The sequence below is a fragment of the Rhipicephalus sanguineus genome, chromosome 7, assembly GCF_013339695.2.
Source record: "Rhipicephalus sanguineus isolate Rsan-2018 chromosome 7, BIME_Rsan_1.4, whole genome shotgun sequence".
In the NCBI taxonomy this organism is placed as follows: Eukaryota; Metazoa; Arthropoda; class Arachnida; order Ixodida; family Ixodidae; genus Rhipicephalus; species Rhipicephalus sanguineus.
This window is the reverse complement of record NC_051182.1, coordinates 75,480,782-75,494,296: the sequence shown is the minus strand read 5'-3', so window position 1 is coordinate 75,494,296 and position 13,515 is coordinate 75,480,782. Positions and strand designations below refer to the sequence as shown.

Sequence of the window (13,515 nt, the reverse complement as noted above, 5' to 3'; positions counted from 1 at the left end):
CGCGCCCCCACCTTCCTCTCAGCGGATAATGTAATGACTCCGCACGTCTTGTATTGCACCTTCCGGTGTAAGGCCACGGGTGGCGTTTTTGACGTCCTTCTTCGTCGTTTACCGTGTTAACGGAAGTAGGGGGCTGAGGGCTTTCAGCGTATGCTTTTACGTGTCGGCCTGGGGGTAAGGTTCGAAGTGGCCGGTAGTGTTGCCCCGTCGTTAATATTTATTAAGCGCATTTGCTCTTTTTGGGAGAGGAAAATATGTAACAAAAGGGAAGGGTTGTAAAGGGAAAGACGGACTAAAAGCTTGTTCGTCTAATGGCAGTTTAAGTACAGCCCTATACGATGTACACTACGCTATACGACGTCCGGGACCACTTATTTGTGCATGCTGGCTGTGACAGATAAATACTGGTTAGTGAGACGCATAAGCTGACAGCTGCACCAAGCAGCGGTATCATTAGAAACATCATTATGCTCGCCATGGGCGGCAAGGGGCCGGGGACTGATTAGAGAATGGCGTTTGCGCATTTTAATGATCATAATGCGCGGAGGGTGCCCGGGTGTTCATTTATTCTGTTTTTTATTGTGTTAAATTTGTATATAAAGTATGATTCACGTTCTCTAGTTGTTCGAAAATTGCTTTCCAAGAGTGTAACCCTGATACCCTCAAAGCTGTGATCTTTCATTGCGACATGTTTAGAAAGTGGAAGGCCGGGCAGGGAACGTACATATGACCGATTGTTGTTGAACCTAATTCGGAAAGGCGTGTCTGTCTGGCCTACGTATTGCATGTTACATATCCCACATTCCAAAAGGTATATGAAGTTGCTTGAGTCGCAGTCGAGTTCACCACTTATCCTGTGGTTAAAATCTGAGTGTGTGCTTTCCGCCACGGTTGTTGTCTGCATGTGTTTGCATTCTTTGCATCTTCCTTTTCCGCGAGGGTGATACCCGATTTGGGGCTTCGTACCTACCTTTGAATTTATTAAATGATCCCTGATACATCTTGACCACCTGTATACCACACCCGGAGGGGAAGTGAAAATTTTGGATAGTCGCTTGCTCTGTTCCAATATGTTAAAGTGTTTTTTTAAGGTCTTATTAATGTTCGGTGGGTTGTTTGTGAAAGTGAATACAAGATTTTTCTTGCGCTGCTGATCGGTACCTTTTTGTTGGTGTAGTAAAGTCTGGCGGTCCAGATTTGCCGCTTTTTTGATCGCGTCATCAATGATAGCTGGTGGGTATTCTTGATGGAGGAGTACCTCGTGCATACCCGTGTGGTGTTTTTTTTGGAAATCCTCAGAGCGCGAGCAGACTCTTTTGAATCTGTGCGCTTGGCAATAGGGAATACTGGTCTTGCAACGGCGCGGATGGCCGCTTTTGAAGTGCAGGTACTGTTGCCTGTCCCTTGGTTTTCTATATACACTAGTGACCAGCGCGCCATCCTCTATTCGAATGTGTACATCCAGGAAGCCTATTTCAGTGTTAGAGTAGGAGTGCGCAAAAGAAATGCTGGGGTGTGCTCGGTTAAACGCATGTATGAATTTGAGAAGTTCGTTTTCTGAACCAGTCCAAATCACGAATATGTCGTCTAGGCACCGTTTATAGAATGAAGGTCTGATATCACAGGTTGAAAGAATATTGGACTCTATGTGGTGCATGAATATGTTAGCGTAGTTTGGGGCCATTCTTGTACCCATTGCCGAGCCGTTGATTTGAAGGTAGTACTGATTGTTAAATTCGAAGCTGTTCAGTTCGAGGACAAGTCTGGTTAAAATTTCAATTGGTCTTTTGCTTGGATATGCGTCAGGGTTGTGGTTGCCATATGATTCTACAAGTGCCCTGATACCATCGTCTTGTGGTATATTCGTGTAGAGTGAACTAACGTCCAACGTTACCAGGAATGCGCCGTCTGGAAATTTTACGTCCGATATTTCTCGAAGAAAATGGTTTGTGTCGCGCAAGAAAGACTCACGTATGGGTGGTATGTTTTTTATTAAAGTGTCAATATAACTAGATATGGGTTTAGGTAATGTTCTCGTTCCTGATAACGCAACCACCCCTCCTCCCGAACGCGCAGACGAGCAGCGGCGAGCCACGCGCGGCGGTGTCGGAGAGCGCGTGAGATGTCAGCTCCGGTGACCCAGTTGTGTGACATCACTGATCCTCGCACATGCGCAGCACGGCTCATGACACTCCACGTGAAATCGGCTCCGGCTAGGCAAGTGTAGCTAACGCTACCAGAAAATATGTCGCCCGTATGACCTGCAGTGAGTGAAATATGTGAGGTCGGAGTCAGCGCCGATCGTAGCGCCGATGGCTGCGATCGGCGTTGACCAACACTCCTAGGTTTAAATACACGTATATACCCCAAAAAGTTAACGCGAGGATGACCGCCGCCGTAGCTCAGTGGTAGAGCTTCGGACGCGTTATTTGAATGTCGCAGGTTCGGTCCATGCCGGCGGCAAGTTATCTTTTCTTCCACTTTACTTTCTTCGCATTTGTACCCTAATTACTACAAACAGCATCAACTATACTTGGCATGATTTTCTGTTAGTTCTCATTATTATTGTGTCTTACAAAAAATAGGCCTTAAAAGTCTTCTTTCCTACCTTTAGTATTAGTGTGAGCACTAAGAACTGTGAAGCAATATCCTTGCTGACTTCTTTGGACCGCGGCGAGGAGAACACACATTTAAAATTAAAACTCTGGCTGATTGCCCGGACGTCTCGTTGACGATACCCGGATGATCTCGACTGAAAGCCCATGTGTTCTCGTTAGAAAACCCGGACGTCTTGTTTAGAATAGCCGGATAAAGGCGCTGAAATTTGGCGCAAGGTCACTTGAAGGCCACCCACAAAGGGATTTAAATCCATTTCATACTAATAAATGTTTATATTCAGTGACTATGAAATGAGTGCAGGGAGTTTCGTGGAGTCTTATGGTTACAATAAAACGTGTGATGGGTTGAGCGCTAGAAACACTTGCCACAATTTTGAGTTGGCACATCCACACTAGACGCGAGTGGTATGTTATATTTAAGATGCAACCACCGAAACAAAGCCAACATTGAATAGCGTACAATGGATTTTTTTCCATAGACCAAATAGTCTCGACTTTCCACTGAGCTCACAAGTTCTGTATGTATTGACATTCTCTCCCTGATCTAGAACACTTCGGTCCACGTGCACATACGTATGAAAAAAACGTGGGCACCACGTACGAAAGAGTACACTCGAAATAAAAGGCATATTTTATTGTCTCAGAATACAGGTTCCATATATTACAAACTACCGAATTCAGCAAAGCTAGGGTATTAATGTTCATCCGATACATTCCACTGCACCTTGCAATGTTATCTCATATTCCCTAGGAAAGTCTGGACAAGAAAAAATTGCGCATAGCACCTAAAACAAAATATATAGTCATGCCGAATGACTTGCGGACTTGGCATTACGCACGTGTCCTGTGATATGAAATGTGATACAGCGGCAACTCCTGAATGCAATTCATACATGCACGAAGCATCTGCCTTCTGGCTGGGCGTAATATGCGCGCTAAAATGTATTGCTGCCTACCTTTTCAGGGTGGATGATATAAGCACGCGCTTCCGAATTTCTGTACTACGAGCTGCAGTCATTGCGGAATTGAAGCATACTTTGCCATCAATTGTACTGCTACACAACTGACACACAAGCTTAGCTACTAGCTGAGTGAATACGCCTATGACGCGAAAGAGTCGTTCTTAGGGCAAATCTCTTCCCGCATACGTCACACCCATGAGGTCGCTCGCCGGTGTGGGTTAGGATGTGCCTCTTCAGAGTACCCCTGTCCGCGAATGCAGCAGGGCAAAGATGGCAGAGACAGGGCTTCTCGCCCGTATGCGTACGGGGGTGCGTTGCTAGTGCTTGTTTAGAACAGAAATTGCGGCTTCAGGACTGACATTGAAACTTCTTTATCCCCGAGTGTCTAAGCTTATGGCGCGAAAGGTTTCCCCTCGCAGTAAATGTCTTCCCACACGCATTGCACCTGGGTGGTAGCTCACCGGTGTGGGTCAGAACGTGTTCCTTCAGAGTACTCGTGTCCGCGAATGCAGCGGGACAGAGGTGGCAGAGGTGCGGCTTCTCGCCCGTATGCGTGCGGGTGTGCCTGTTTAGTCCTTGCTTCAATCTAAACCCGCGGCCGCAGAACTGACATCTGAACTTCTTTACACCTGAGTGAGCTTATGCTGCGAAAGGTTGCAGCTCGAACTGAAACTCTTCCAGCACTTGTCGCACGTGTACGGTCGCTCACCGGTGTGACTTACAACGTGTGTTTTCAGCGTGCTCAAGCGCGCGAACGTAGCGGGACACAGCTGGCACGCGTACGGCTTCTCTCCAGTGTGCGTACGGACGTGGCGCCGGAGGTTGCCTCTCCGGGAAAAGTTTCGGCCGCACACGTGGCAGGCGACCATCTTCTTCCCCGAATGAGTCAGTCCGTGCGAAGCGAGGTCTGATTTCCTGGCGAATCTTCGTCCGCAGACGTTGAATTCATGCGGTCTTTCGCCGGTGTGGGTCAACATGTGCCTCTTCCGACTCTCGCTGTTGATGAATGTGGCCGGGCACGACGAGCATTCGAAGGGCCTCTTTCCCGTGTGCGTGCGGTTGTGGATCACCAGGTCCCTCTTCTGCGCGTATTTCCTACCGCACATGTCGCAGGCGTACCGTTTTTTGCCAACGTGAGCGAACAAGTGTGTTCGCAGATGAGACCTGCCCTTGAAGACTTTGTTACAAACGCCGCAATGCAAGGACCTCGTGGCCGTAGGCTTGCCATCTGTGTCTGGTTGGGAAATACTGATCTTGTCAGAGGACCTGCGATTGAACGAAATTTTTTTTTCATTCATATCATGTTACGGCAATTTGGGGCACAAATAAGGCACCGGCTACTTCAGAGCTGTCAAACTCATCGCGCATGGAAGACAAGTAAACACACAAACATTAGGATATAGAGAAAATAAAAGACACAATTGCCTATAATACGATAGCTGTTGGGGTTTTACGTCCCAAACCTACGATATGATTACGAGACGCCGTAATGGAGTACTTCGAAAATTTTGACCACATGGTGTTCTTACATAGGCCTAAATCTAAGGACAAGGTACTCTGATATTTCACGTTCAGTAAAGTGCGGCCTCCGAGGCCATGATTCGATCCCGCGACCTCCGGGCAGTAGTAGAGCACCATAACCACTAGACTACCGTGGTGACTGTAAAATACTTACATGTCAATTAGGAGCATGATTAAAAAAAAGGAAAAGGATCGAAATGCAATGACTAAAGTTCCTAATAACGTCTCTGGTCATCATGGAACGGAATCTCCGCATCTGGCACACATAGCAATCAACACATCATAACTAAAACATAGATATAATAAGTAGGACATACATATAGTACGTGTCCTTAAAGTATCAGGAACATAAAAGCTCCAATGATAGCCAGCAATGCCGCTGTTTCCCAGAAAGAGTTTCAGTGCTTTTAAGACTTACCTAGGGCTCTAGTTGACCACGGCTCCAGAAATTACTGAACGTCTGCGGTCTAATGCCATTTCTTCTGATTTATACATTGAGAATTATAGAGACATCTTAGAACGAAAGGAGGGCAATTTCTTTCGAGCGGCTCGTTCCTTTGTAAGACACAACCAAATAAATCCAATAGATAATTAGGCAAATGAAAGCATGGGGGACAATAATTGATGTCCCTAATGGTAGCGTAGTAATTATGACACAACTGAACATGAATTATAGTGTCGGGGAAGTGCCTTCCGTTGTAGCTCAATTGGTAGAGCATCGGACGCGTAGTTGGAAGTTTGGATCCCACTGAGAAAAACAGTGATTTTTCGTGCACTTTAATTCCTTCAAATATACGGCATAATTACTACTCTGCAAAGACAATTAGTAACCCCTTTGCTTTCCTTGACCTTATTGACTGTTTGATGCATTTAGAAGAGTGATTCTAGAAAGGATGAGAGCTCTGTATCTCTCATAAACAAACAACCAGAGCACCCAAGATATCCAGCTATTTACACCTGCATTGCTAGCTCTCTAAATGTAAAGAATGGGGCCATTTTATTTCAGAGTGGCCAAAAGGGAGGTCCTGCGAGATGTGCTCTGCTGCTAGAATGATCGCCATCAAAATTACCGCATAGACTCGCGTAGAAGGCGTACCTTCAAGTGGGCTTACCGAAACTGAAAATAAGGGCAGGTAATTCCACAAAGAGCAAAAACGAGCGAAAATATGTCGAACCAATGTATGCCGTATGATAAAACGACATATTGTAAGTGGCTGCCAAATATCCGCATACGGCAACCTGCGAATATCCAGTGACTGTAATGGGATTCAAAAAGTATATCGAGCACTAAGGATGGCAGAAAAGATAACTGCAAAATACTAGCGGCACGTGTACTGTGCGATGTCTGTGCACGTTAAAGAACACCGCATGGTGGAAATTGCCGGAGCCCTACACTGCGGCACGCCTCATAATCGAATTGTGCCTTTGGCACGTAAAATACGCAGGTATTAATATGAGGTGACTCTATGCAGAATTGTGCTGGGCAACTGAGCATAAGTCGTAGTAGCAGCGACAGCCAAGAGGAGTGACCGATTGAGCAATAGGCATGAATCCATAGTGGTCTAGAAAGAATGGTGCTCGCTTTTGTGATGGCGGTGCGCAATTACGGACACGCGAAGACAACGGCGCATTTTACCAGACTACTATAAATACCACACAGCTGCCCGGCGGCATGTAAAGGGAACTCTTCGCGAAAATTATGAAAAAGGTGAGCCTCTTACCCAATGCTGTACGGTACAACCAGTGTTAGCTTCATAAGGTCAGCTCGGGGATGTATACAAAATGTCCGCGTCTGAAGTGTCGCAGCATACTGTCAAAATTGACGCTACCTTTCGTTCCGGTGCCGCAAAAACAGGCCCGGGATATTACTACTTCAGAGGCGTATTAGAGACACCAACATCGAGTGATAGAATGTTTGTAATTGCTTGGACGGGATATATTGTGCTTTCACATTGAGAGTGTTTAAATAAATCAATAAGTGTACTTTTTAAATCGGGCATTATTGGTAGTTAATGTGAAATGATTAACCTTGCAATTTTCATGTTAATCTAAAGCATAGGTGTGCGAAAACGTAGAAGGAAGTAAAAATACCGAGAAAAACACATCTAGATAGGGAAAAAAACAGCTTTAAATCACCCGTGTACTCAATTTCGTACAACATTTCAGTAATGTACGACGCACGCAGATTACTGACCGTTTGTCCGGTGTCAAAGCGGTAGAACCTTGCCTTCTATTCTCACCGCCTATTTATGGAGAGCCCGGGACAGAGCTGGGTTCCTTCTGACAGGTCCGGCGTTTGGCTCTCATCATACCCCGATTCCTGTAATAAAATGGTGCAGACATCACCAATATTAGCTCTACATTAGCAAGACAGCGCGCAGAGTGGATAAAGACGCAATTATCGCGAAAAGGTGCGTTGACTCGTTTTGCGTCTCGGTGGTGATGAATAAAAATGAACCACGTTAGCATGTATAGAACACAATGTGCCCTCGTTAGCCTGTTAATTCGCAAACAGCAGCAATACCCGTTGAAGTGCGCCATGCAATCCGCCTCGGGCTGGTTGCTCAGCCGTTTATTTCATAATAGGAACATTACAAAAAGAAGTCACCTCGTCGATTCTGAATTTGCCTAAGATGACCCGAAGGCAAAATCCACGTTCTTTTTTTTCTCCTCAGACAACCCGCGACGGAGGTCTAGTGGTTACGGTGCTCGACTGCTGACCCGAAGGTCGCGGGATCGAATGCCTGCCGCGGCGGTCGTACTTTCGATGGAGGGGAAAATGCTTGAGACCAGTGTACTTAGATTTAGGTGCACGTTAAAGAACCTCTGGTGGTCGACATTTGCGGCGTCTCTCATAATCATATCGTGGTTTTGGGACGCTAGACCCCAGAAATTATTCTCTTCTCAGTCGACTGTATTGATTACACCCTCCCCCTCCCCCTCTCTGAAAGCGCTCTGCACAAAATGTGATGTTGCACTGTCATTAGTGGGAGCGCAACCGCTTTCGGCTAACGAACTAGCGCGACATAAGGACCTCAATGATGCATCGCATTCATCCATCCATCCCGGAAAAGGAGCCGCGGAGGCATTGGAAGCTTTCTCGACCTCATGTTGCTTTGCAACGCCACCGGGATCAGCGCACCTTTAGCGAGACCAAGCTGTCAAGTTATGCTACGTCATCATAATGTCATCATAGGGTCACAAAGTGTGGCGACCTGTGACGTGAAGATGTCGTCGTCGCATGATGACGATTTTTTTGCATCACTCGTGCTGAGGCTGCCGCGTCTGACAGTCCCTTTTCACGTTTTGTGAGGCATCTAAGGCTTTTGCTTAAGTACCACACGTCACCACAAGTCTTTAAGCAGGCACAGAGGCGTCCGAGCGAATGCGATTCAGGCTTTTAAAAGTTGCAGCACGTACAGTGTCCACCATGTAACTGTGAAGTGGTAGTTCCTAGGCATTCCGAGAGGGGTACTGAAGAGACGTCCAAATTACATTGGCTTTGGATGCTCTTCCATACGTGCAAGCTAATGTGCCCCTCATGTGCCGTTTGAGCGTACTCGCGGCTTTCTCAAGCCAACACCACCTAGAACTAGAGAAGGCCTGTGCAGGGCTGCGTGACGTCACCGCAGTGAGATCAGCCTAAAAGTCGGCTTCACCCAATGCTACGTTTTTTCTTTCCGAAATGGCATTTTCCCTACATTATTATTGTTACTGTTTTCGCGGTTTTGAGTGCACAGAATATTTGCATTACGGAATATTTTCAGTATGCTTTAACTAATCGCTGGCTTGAAATAATTCATCAGGCACTCGTTAAATTTTTAGCAGCATGCACAGCCATTTCATGCAGTTTAAAAGAGGCTTAAATTTTCGTTGTGAGACATATTTATTCATGATACATCATAATCCAAACAGGCAGAACAATTCATTAGAAAGAAGATTATGCTTGAAGAGTACTCAGCTTCCGCTTCGCAGCCTTGCATTCACTTCCTTTATTTTCAACTTTGTTCCGTTTTGCAGCCTTCCTTTCATTCAGCTTGTTATTTTGAACTTTGCACAAATTATTCAGCAGAGTGTTGGCAGCAGCACTGAGAACATAGTTTAAGACAAGTTCAGGTGAGTGGCCACCATCGCAGAAATCCAACTCTTCATTGCATTCAACAAGAGAAGTCGCGAGGCTTACAAGCACTTCTTTTTGTTTTGCGCAAGCAAAAAATTGTGATGCGTACTTCGGACTTCTCAGCTTATCGAGGACAATTTCCATTGTGAGCACGGCATTCACTACTACCGCTTGTGGAAATTTCAGTCCACCACGCGTTGCATTAGCTATCAGCACATCATCTTCCAGTTCTATGGTCCGATTCTCAACAGTCAAGTTTTCTTGGCAGGAAGAGCACGCAAGTTTCTTCACTGCGGCATGTGCACAATAGCCTGCTACATATGTAATAGCTGGTAGCATTTTCTCCTTCTCTTTCACATCATCGTCCATCACTGCAACATCAAACTGCTTAACAAGGAATTTCAAATCAGTGGTAGGAATGCAAAGTGCAATGGTATCCAAGTTGGGAAGATCAAGTAGCTTCTGGAGTCTCAGCTTCTGCTCGGATTCATAAATCTGACGTATCGAAACGTGATACTGGGCACCAGACAGCTGCCTGTACCTGCCAAACCTGTCTTCCAAACTGTCGGTTTGGAATTTTCCTAGCAAAACATATTTGAACCGAAGTTCTTCAATGCAATACGTTGACACCTCCACAAGGGAATGTGAGGTATGTCGCAGCGCCATGTGCGTTTCACGAGTTAACTGGCCAGCATCATGCTTCAAGCTCTGCCAGTGGTCCAACCAATCCACAATCTTGTTTAGAAACTCAATTTGGTGGCATTGCAGTGCACTTATTGGTTCTTGAATGGGTCTCGGAGACGCTGGCCTTTGAATGGCGTCTTGACATTGACTACATTCCACCATGTCAAAACAATGTTAATAAGTTCCAGTGTACCAGCTTTATGCTCAAGTGCGACTTTGGTGCTTCTTAGTGCTGCAGCAGTTGAACTGTTGAAGATCCTCAGTGCGAGCTTTACATTTTGTCGCTCTAGATTGGATGGATTCAGCGACTTGAAGGACAAAGTTGGAGCTAGTCGCAAAAGCTCATTTTTTTCTTCATGCAATTTGCATAGTGTGTCAAACGAGGCTGTCAAGACAGATGGGTTTTCCGAGAGGGCAGTGAAATTGGGAAAGAAGATGCACCTTCCACAATTACGCTGATTTAGCCAGTTATTTCGGATGCACTTTAATATATGCACTGCATCCAGAATAAAAAACAAGGGTCTTGATGAGTCTGACGGGTGCTTGTATACGATGCTCACTTTGGGAGGATCAGCAAAAAATGACATAGCCTTTCGGTTGATCGAGTTGTTGTCAGACACCACTGCAACTACTCGTATTCCAATGTCTTCTAGGTGCCTGATCAGCAGATCAAGAAATTCATGTAACTGTTTCGCTTCTATTTGTGCTACTGGGAGTATATGCACAACATCCTTGTTTGATGATAACAAGCTTTGTATCATGAAGACGTATGCTGTCTTTGCCGCATTTTCATTGTTTGTCGCTGCACCAGTGACATAACCACCCTTGTACTGAAAGGATGCCGGCAGGTGGATCTCGTCCATCATAAGCGTCACAAAGCGCTCATGGTCTTTTAGTGTTGATGCCAGCCTCCTTGCGTAAGAAAGGAATGAATCCTCTTGTTGCTCTCTGGATGGGCTAGCATGGTAAGAGGCACAAATGCGTCTTATTGTCTGTGGATGTGGGAGCTTTAATTTTGCTGTACTCCTGATGAATCTGTATGCGTGCGGCGATATTGTGTACACAAGGCTGCAGAACACCAGAAAGTCAGCTGGGTAAGTCGACGCCTTAGTGAGGAGAAGTTGAAGTTGCGTTGTGTCACAAATTTGACGACTTGCACTTGCCACTCATGCGGGAGAGCTGAAGATGACAGTTGCTTTAGGAGTGCCACGACGCGCTTCAGCAGAATCTCTAGTTCGAGTTCATTATTTGTAGAATCCTTCGTGACATCTTCCACATCGCACAGAACTTCGTGAAGCACTCTCAAGTCAGAAATTGTCGTAGGAAGCACAGCGGAACGTAGGTTTTGTAACCTCATTTCACCAACATACACTGCCAAAGAAAGGTCGGATGCCACTGTCACTGCACGATGCACAACTGGGGCACCTTGGTCGCTGAAGTTGAGGAAGAGTACTTGTTTCTGGGTGACCACCTTGGTCCAGAAGTCAGTAAGAGAGAGGCCACCTACTGCTTTCAATAGGTCTTCGAAAGTGGCCATGACATTCTTCTTTTTTTCCGCTTCGTGAGACTGCTCTGATAATCGTATTGCTTTCTGCAACGCTTCTGCGTCTAGACGAGCGCGCTTTTCTTCTGGGCTCTCGCGTGCAGAAGTTTCTTGGCGGGACAAGTAAGCAGGGCAATTAGGGAAAACGCTTGGGATTGCAGAAGGCTTCAAGCGCCTCAGTTTGAGGGGTACTTCAATTACTTTCCCAGTCATGCTGTCAGTGTAGCTGGCGGAGTCTACGAAGTCACTTTCAAGAAAGTGGTGCTCACAGACCTGGAACATAAGCACAAACAACGAGGTATAAGACGAAAGCGACAGAATTATACATTACAGTTTTACAGAATTATATGATCCCAGTGCGCCGTTTGTAAAGATTAAGACAAATTATTTCGCTTTATTTATCTGCTTCAGTACGGCAACCACGACCACGCAGTCAACAAGAATGACGTCTCACTTAGCGAACCTAGCTTTGAGACGTTAAACCGCTCGTTTGTTTGGCACTCAAGTAGTGGCAGACGACCCACATGTAATGTAACTACGCCGTCTACATCTTACGTTCGACGCAGGCAGTTTTACTCGCGAATACATTGCGCTAAATCAATTTCTGATTAGGCAGAACCGCACATGAGCAACCTGAGGCGTAAACATGGCACAACACACTTGGCACAAACATGGAACAATATTACACTGAAACACACTATTTGCTCAGTTGTCATTCCTTAAGGTGCATAGCGCGTCGTAACGGTTGCATGCGTCACGCAATTCACTAGACCCTGTTTCCACGAGAAGCACGACTGCCGGAAAACAAACGGGAACATGTTCTTACCACATTGTACTTCGTAGGTGTGAAGTTTTCCCGTCGCACAGCCTTCGTCCACGCTGCATTTCGGGCGGGTTCCAATGGAAACCTGTACACACGTGCTCGCGGTCCGTTAGCGTAGTTCGACCGACAGTTCGGTGCACAGCAGCACCCAGGCATTTTCGACAGCACACCAGCAAAAGTTCATGCAGCACTCCTGAGCAACTGAGTCCAAAGCAAATGCACGCCAACAAGCTGCAGCATCACTGGAGCGAAATCTTTTGCGAAAATAGTGTCAGCGTTGCCAGATGCTTAGGCTGACACCGCTAGCATTGGTACTCTTGTGCATTCAAACCTGCAGTATATCGCAATTTTTATAATCAGTGTTGCACCGCATGAATAGACGATGATGTACATCAGAACATATATAAAATTTCCTTATTTTCTGCATCAAAAAACACCTTGCGGCTGCCACATTCAATAAAAGGTTTTCTACCCCCAACGCGCATGCTGGGCGCATGCTGGCAGAGGGATTCCGTACTAGCCACAGCCGAAAGCCAAGCCGAGTCGCGCCGGTCCCCGTGTGCGCCGTGCGCTCTCTTTACCCGCGTCGTCGGGCTTGCAGATCTCACTGTGGTGACGTAGTTAGTGTGGAGAGGAGGACATGTGCGGGCCTTCTCCTAGTTCTAGGTGGTGTTGCTCAAGCTGCATATTTTTTCAGTGCATTTTGTTGCCTGCTTCCACACTCCTGTACAAGTGACGGAAAACAAAAATGGAGGCGACCATAATCCTTGACTGAGGTGACCGGTAGTGGCACTCGCACACCGGCCTTCGTTTGCACTGGTGTATTTATTGGCTTAACATTGCGTTTCGTCACACTGCCGAAGCGGATCTCTGAGGCCACGTAGAAAGAAGCGTGTGGTTGAGATGTACTCCGGCAGCTGCTCACAAGAAAAACTTTATTCAATTATCCCGAGATTTATTTGACCCTATCTAAATAAACCTATGCTCCGTTATCATATATATCCAATATAACTATGAACTTGAACCAGAGCTATCGATTTTATACCAGTTTTATTTTTACAAGAGAATTTGTGAATATTCGAAAAATCAGAAGCACTCGACCGCAATTGTTTTAAAGAGAAACACGAGGGTCACTCTTTGGTTGTGCTATTAATAAAATTATTATTAATAACATTAGGCCACGATTACCTAAACAAACCTTGGCATACAGTACGGTTAGTGCAGCGTAGTGAGATGACTTAGAT

The 13,515-nt window shown here is 46.0% G+C and overlaps 1 protein-coding gene across 1 annotated transcript; it reads right to left on the bottom strand.

The window, feature by feature from the left end:
• Positions 1 to 4,203: 4,203 nt before the first annotated feature.
• LOC119398777 (RB-associated KRAB zinc finger protein-like) lies at positions 4,204 to 12,504 on the bottom strand. Its single transcript, XM_049417422.1, has 3 exons — positions 12,275 to 12,504; positions 11,069 to 11,721; positions 4,204 to 4,846 (listed from the first exon to the last, which is right to left on the bottom strand). Exons 1-3 carry the CDS (start codon positions 12,425 to 12,427, stop codon positions 4,204 to 4,206), a joined length of 1,449 nt encoding a protein of 482 aa, XP_049273379.1. The 5' UTR covers positions 12,428 to 12,504.
• Positions 12,505 to 13,515: the final 1,011 nt, after the last annotated feature.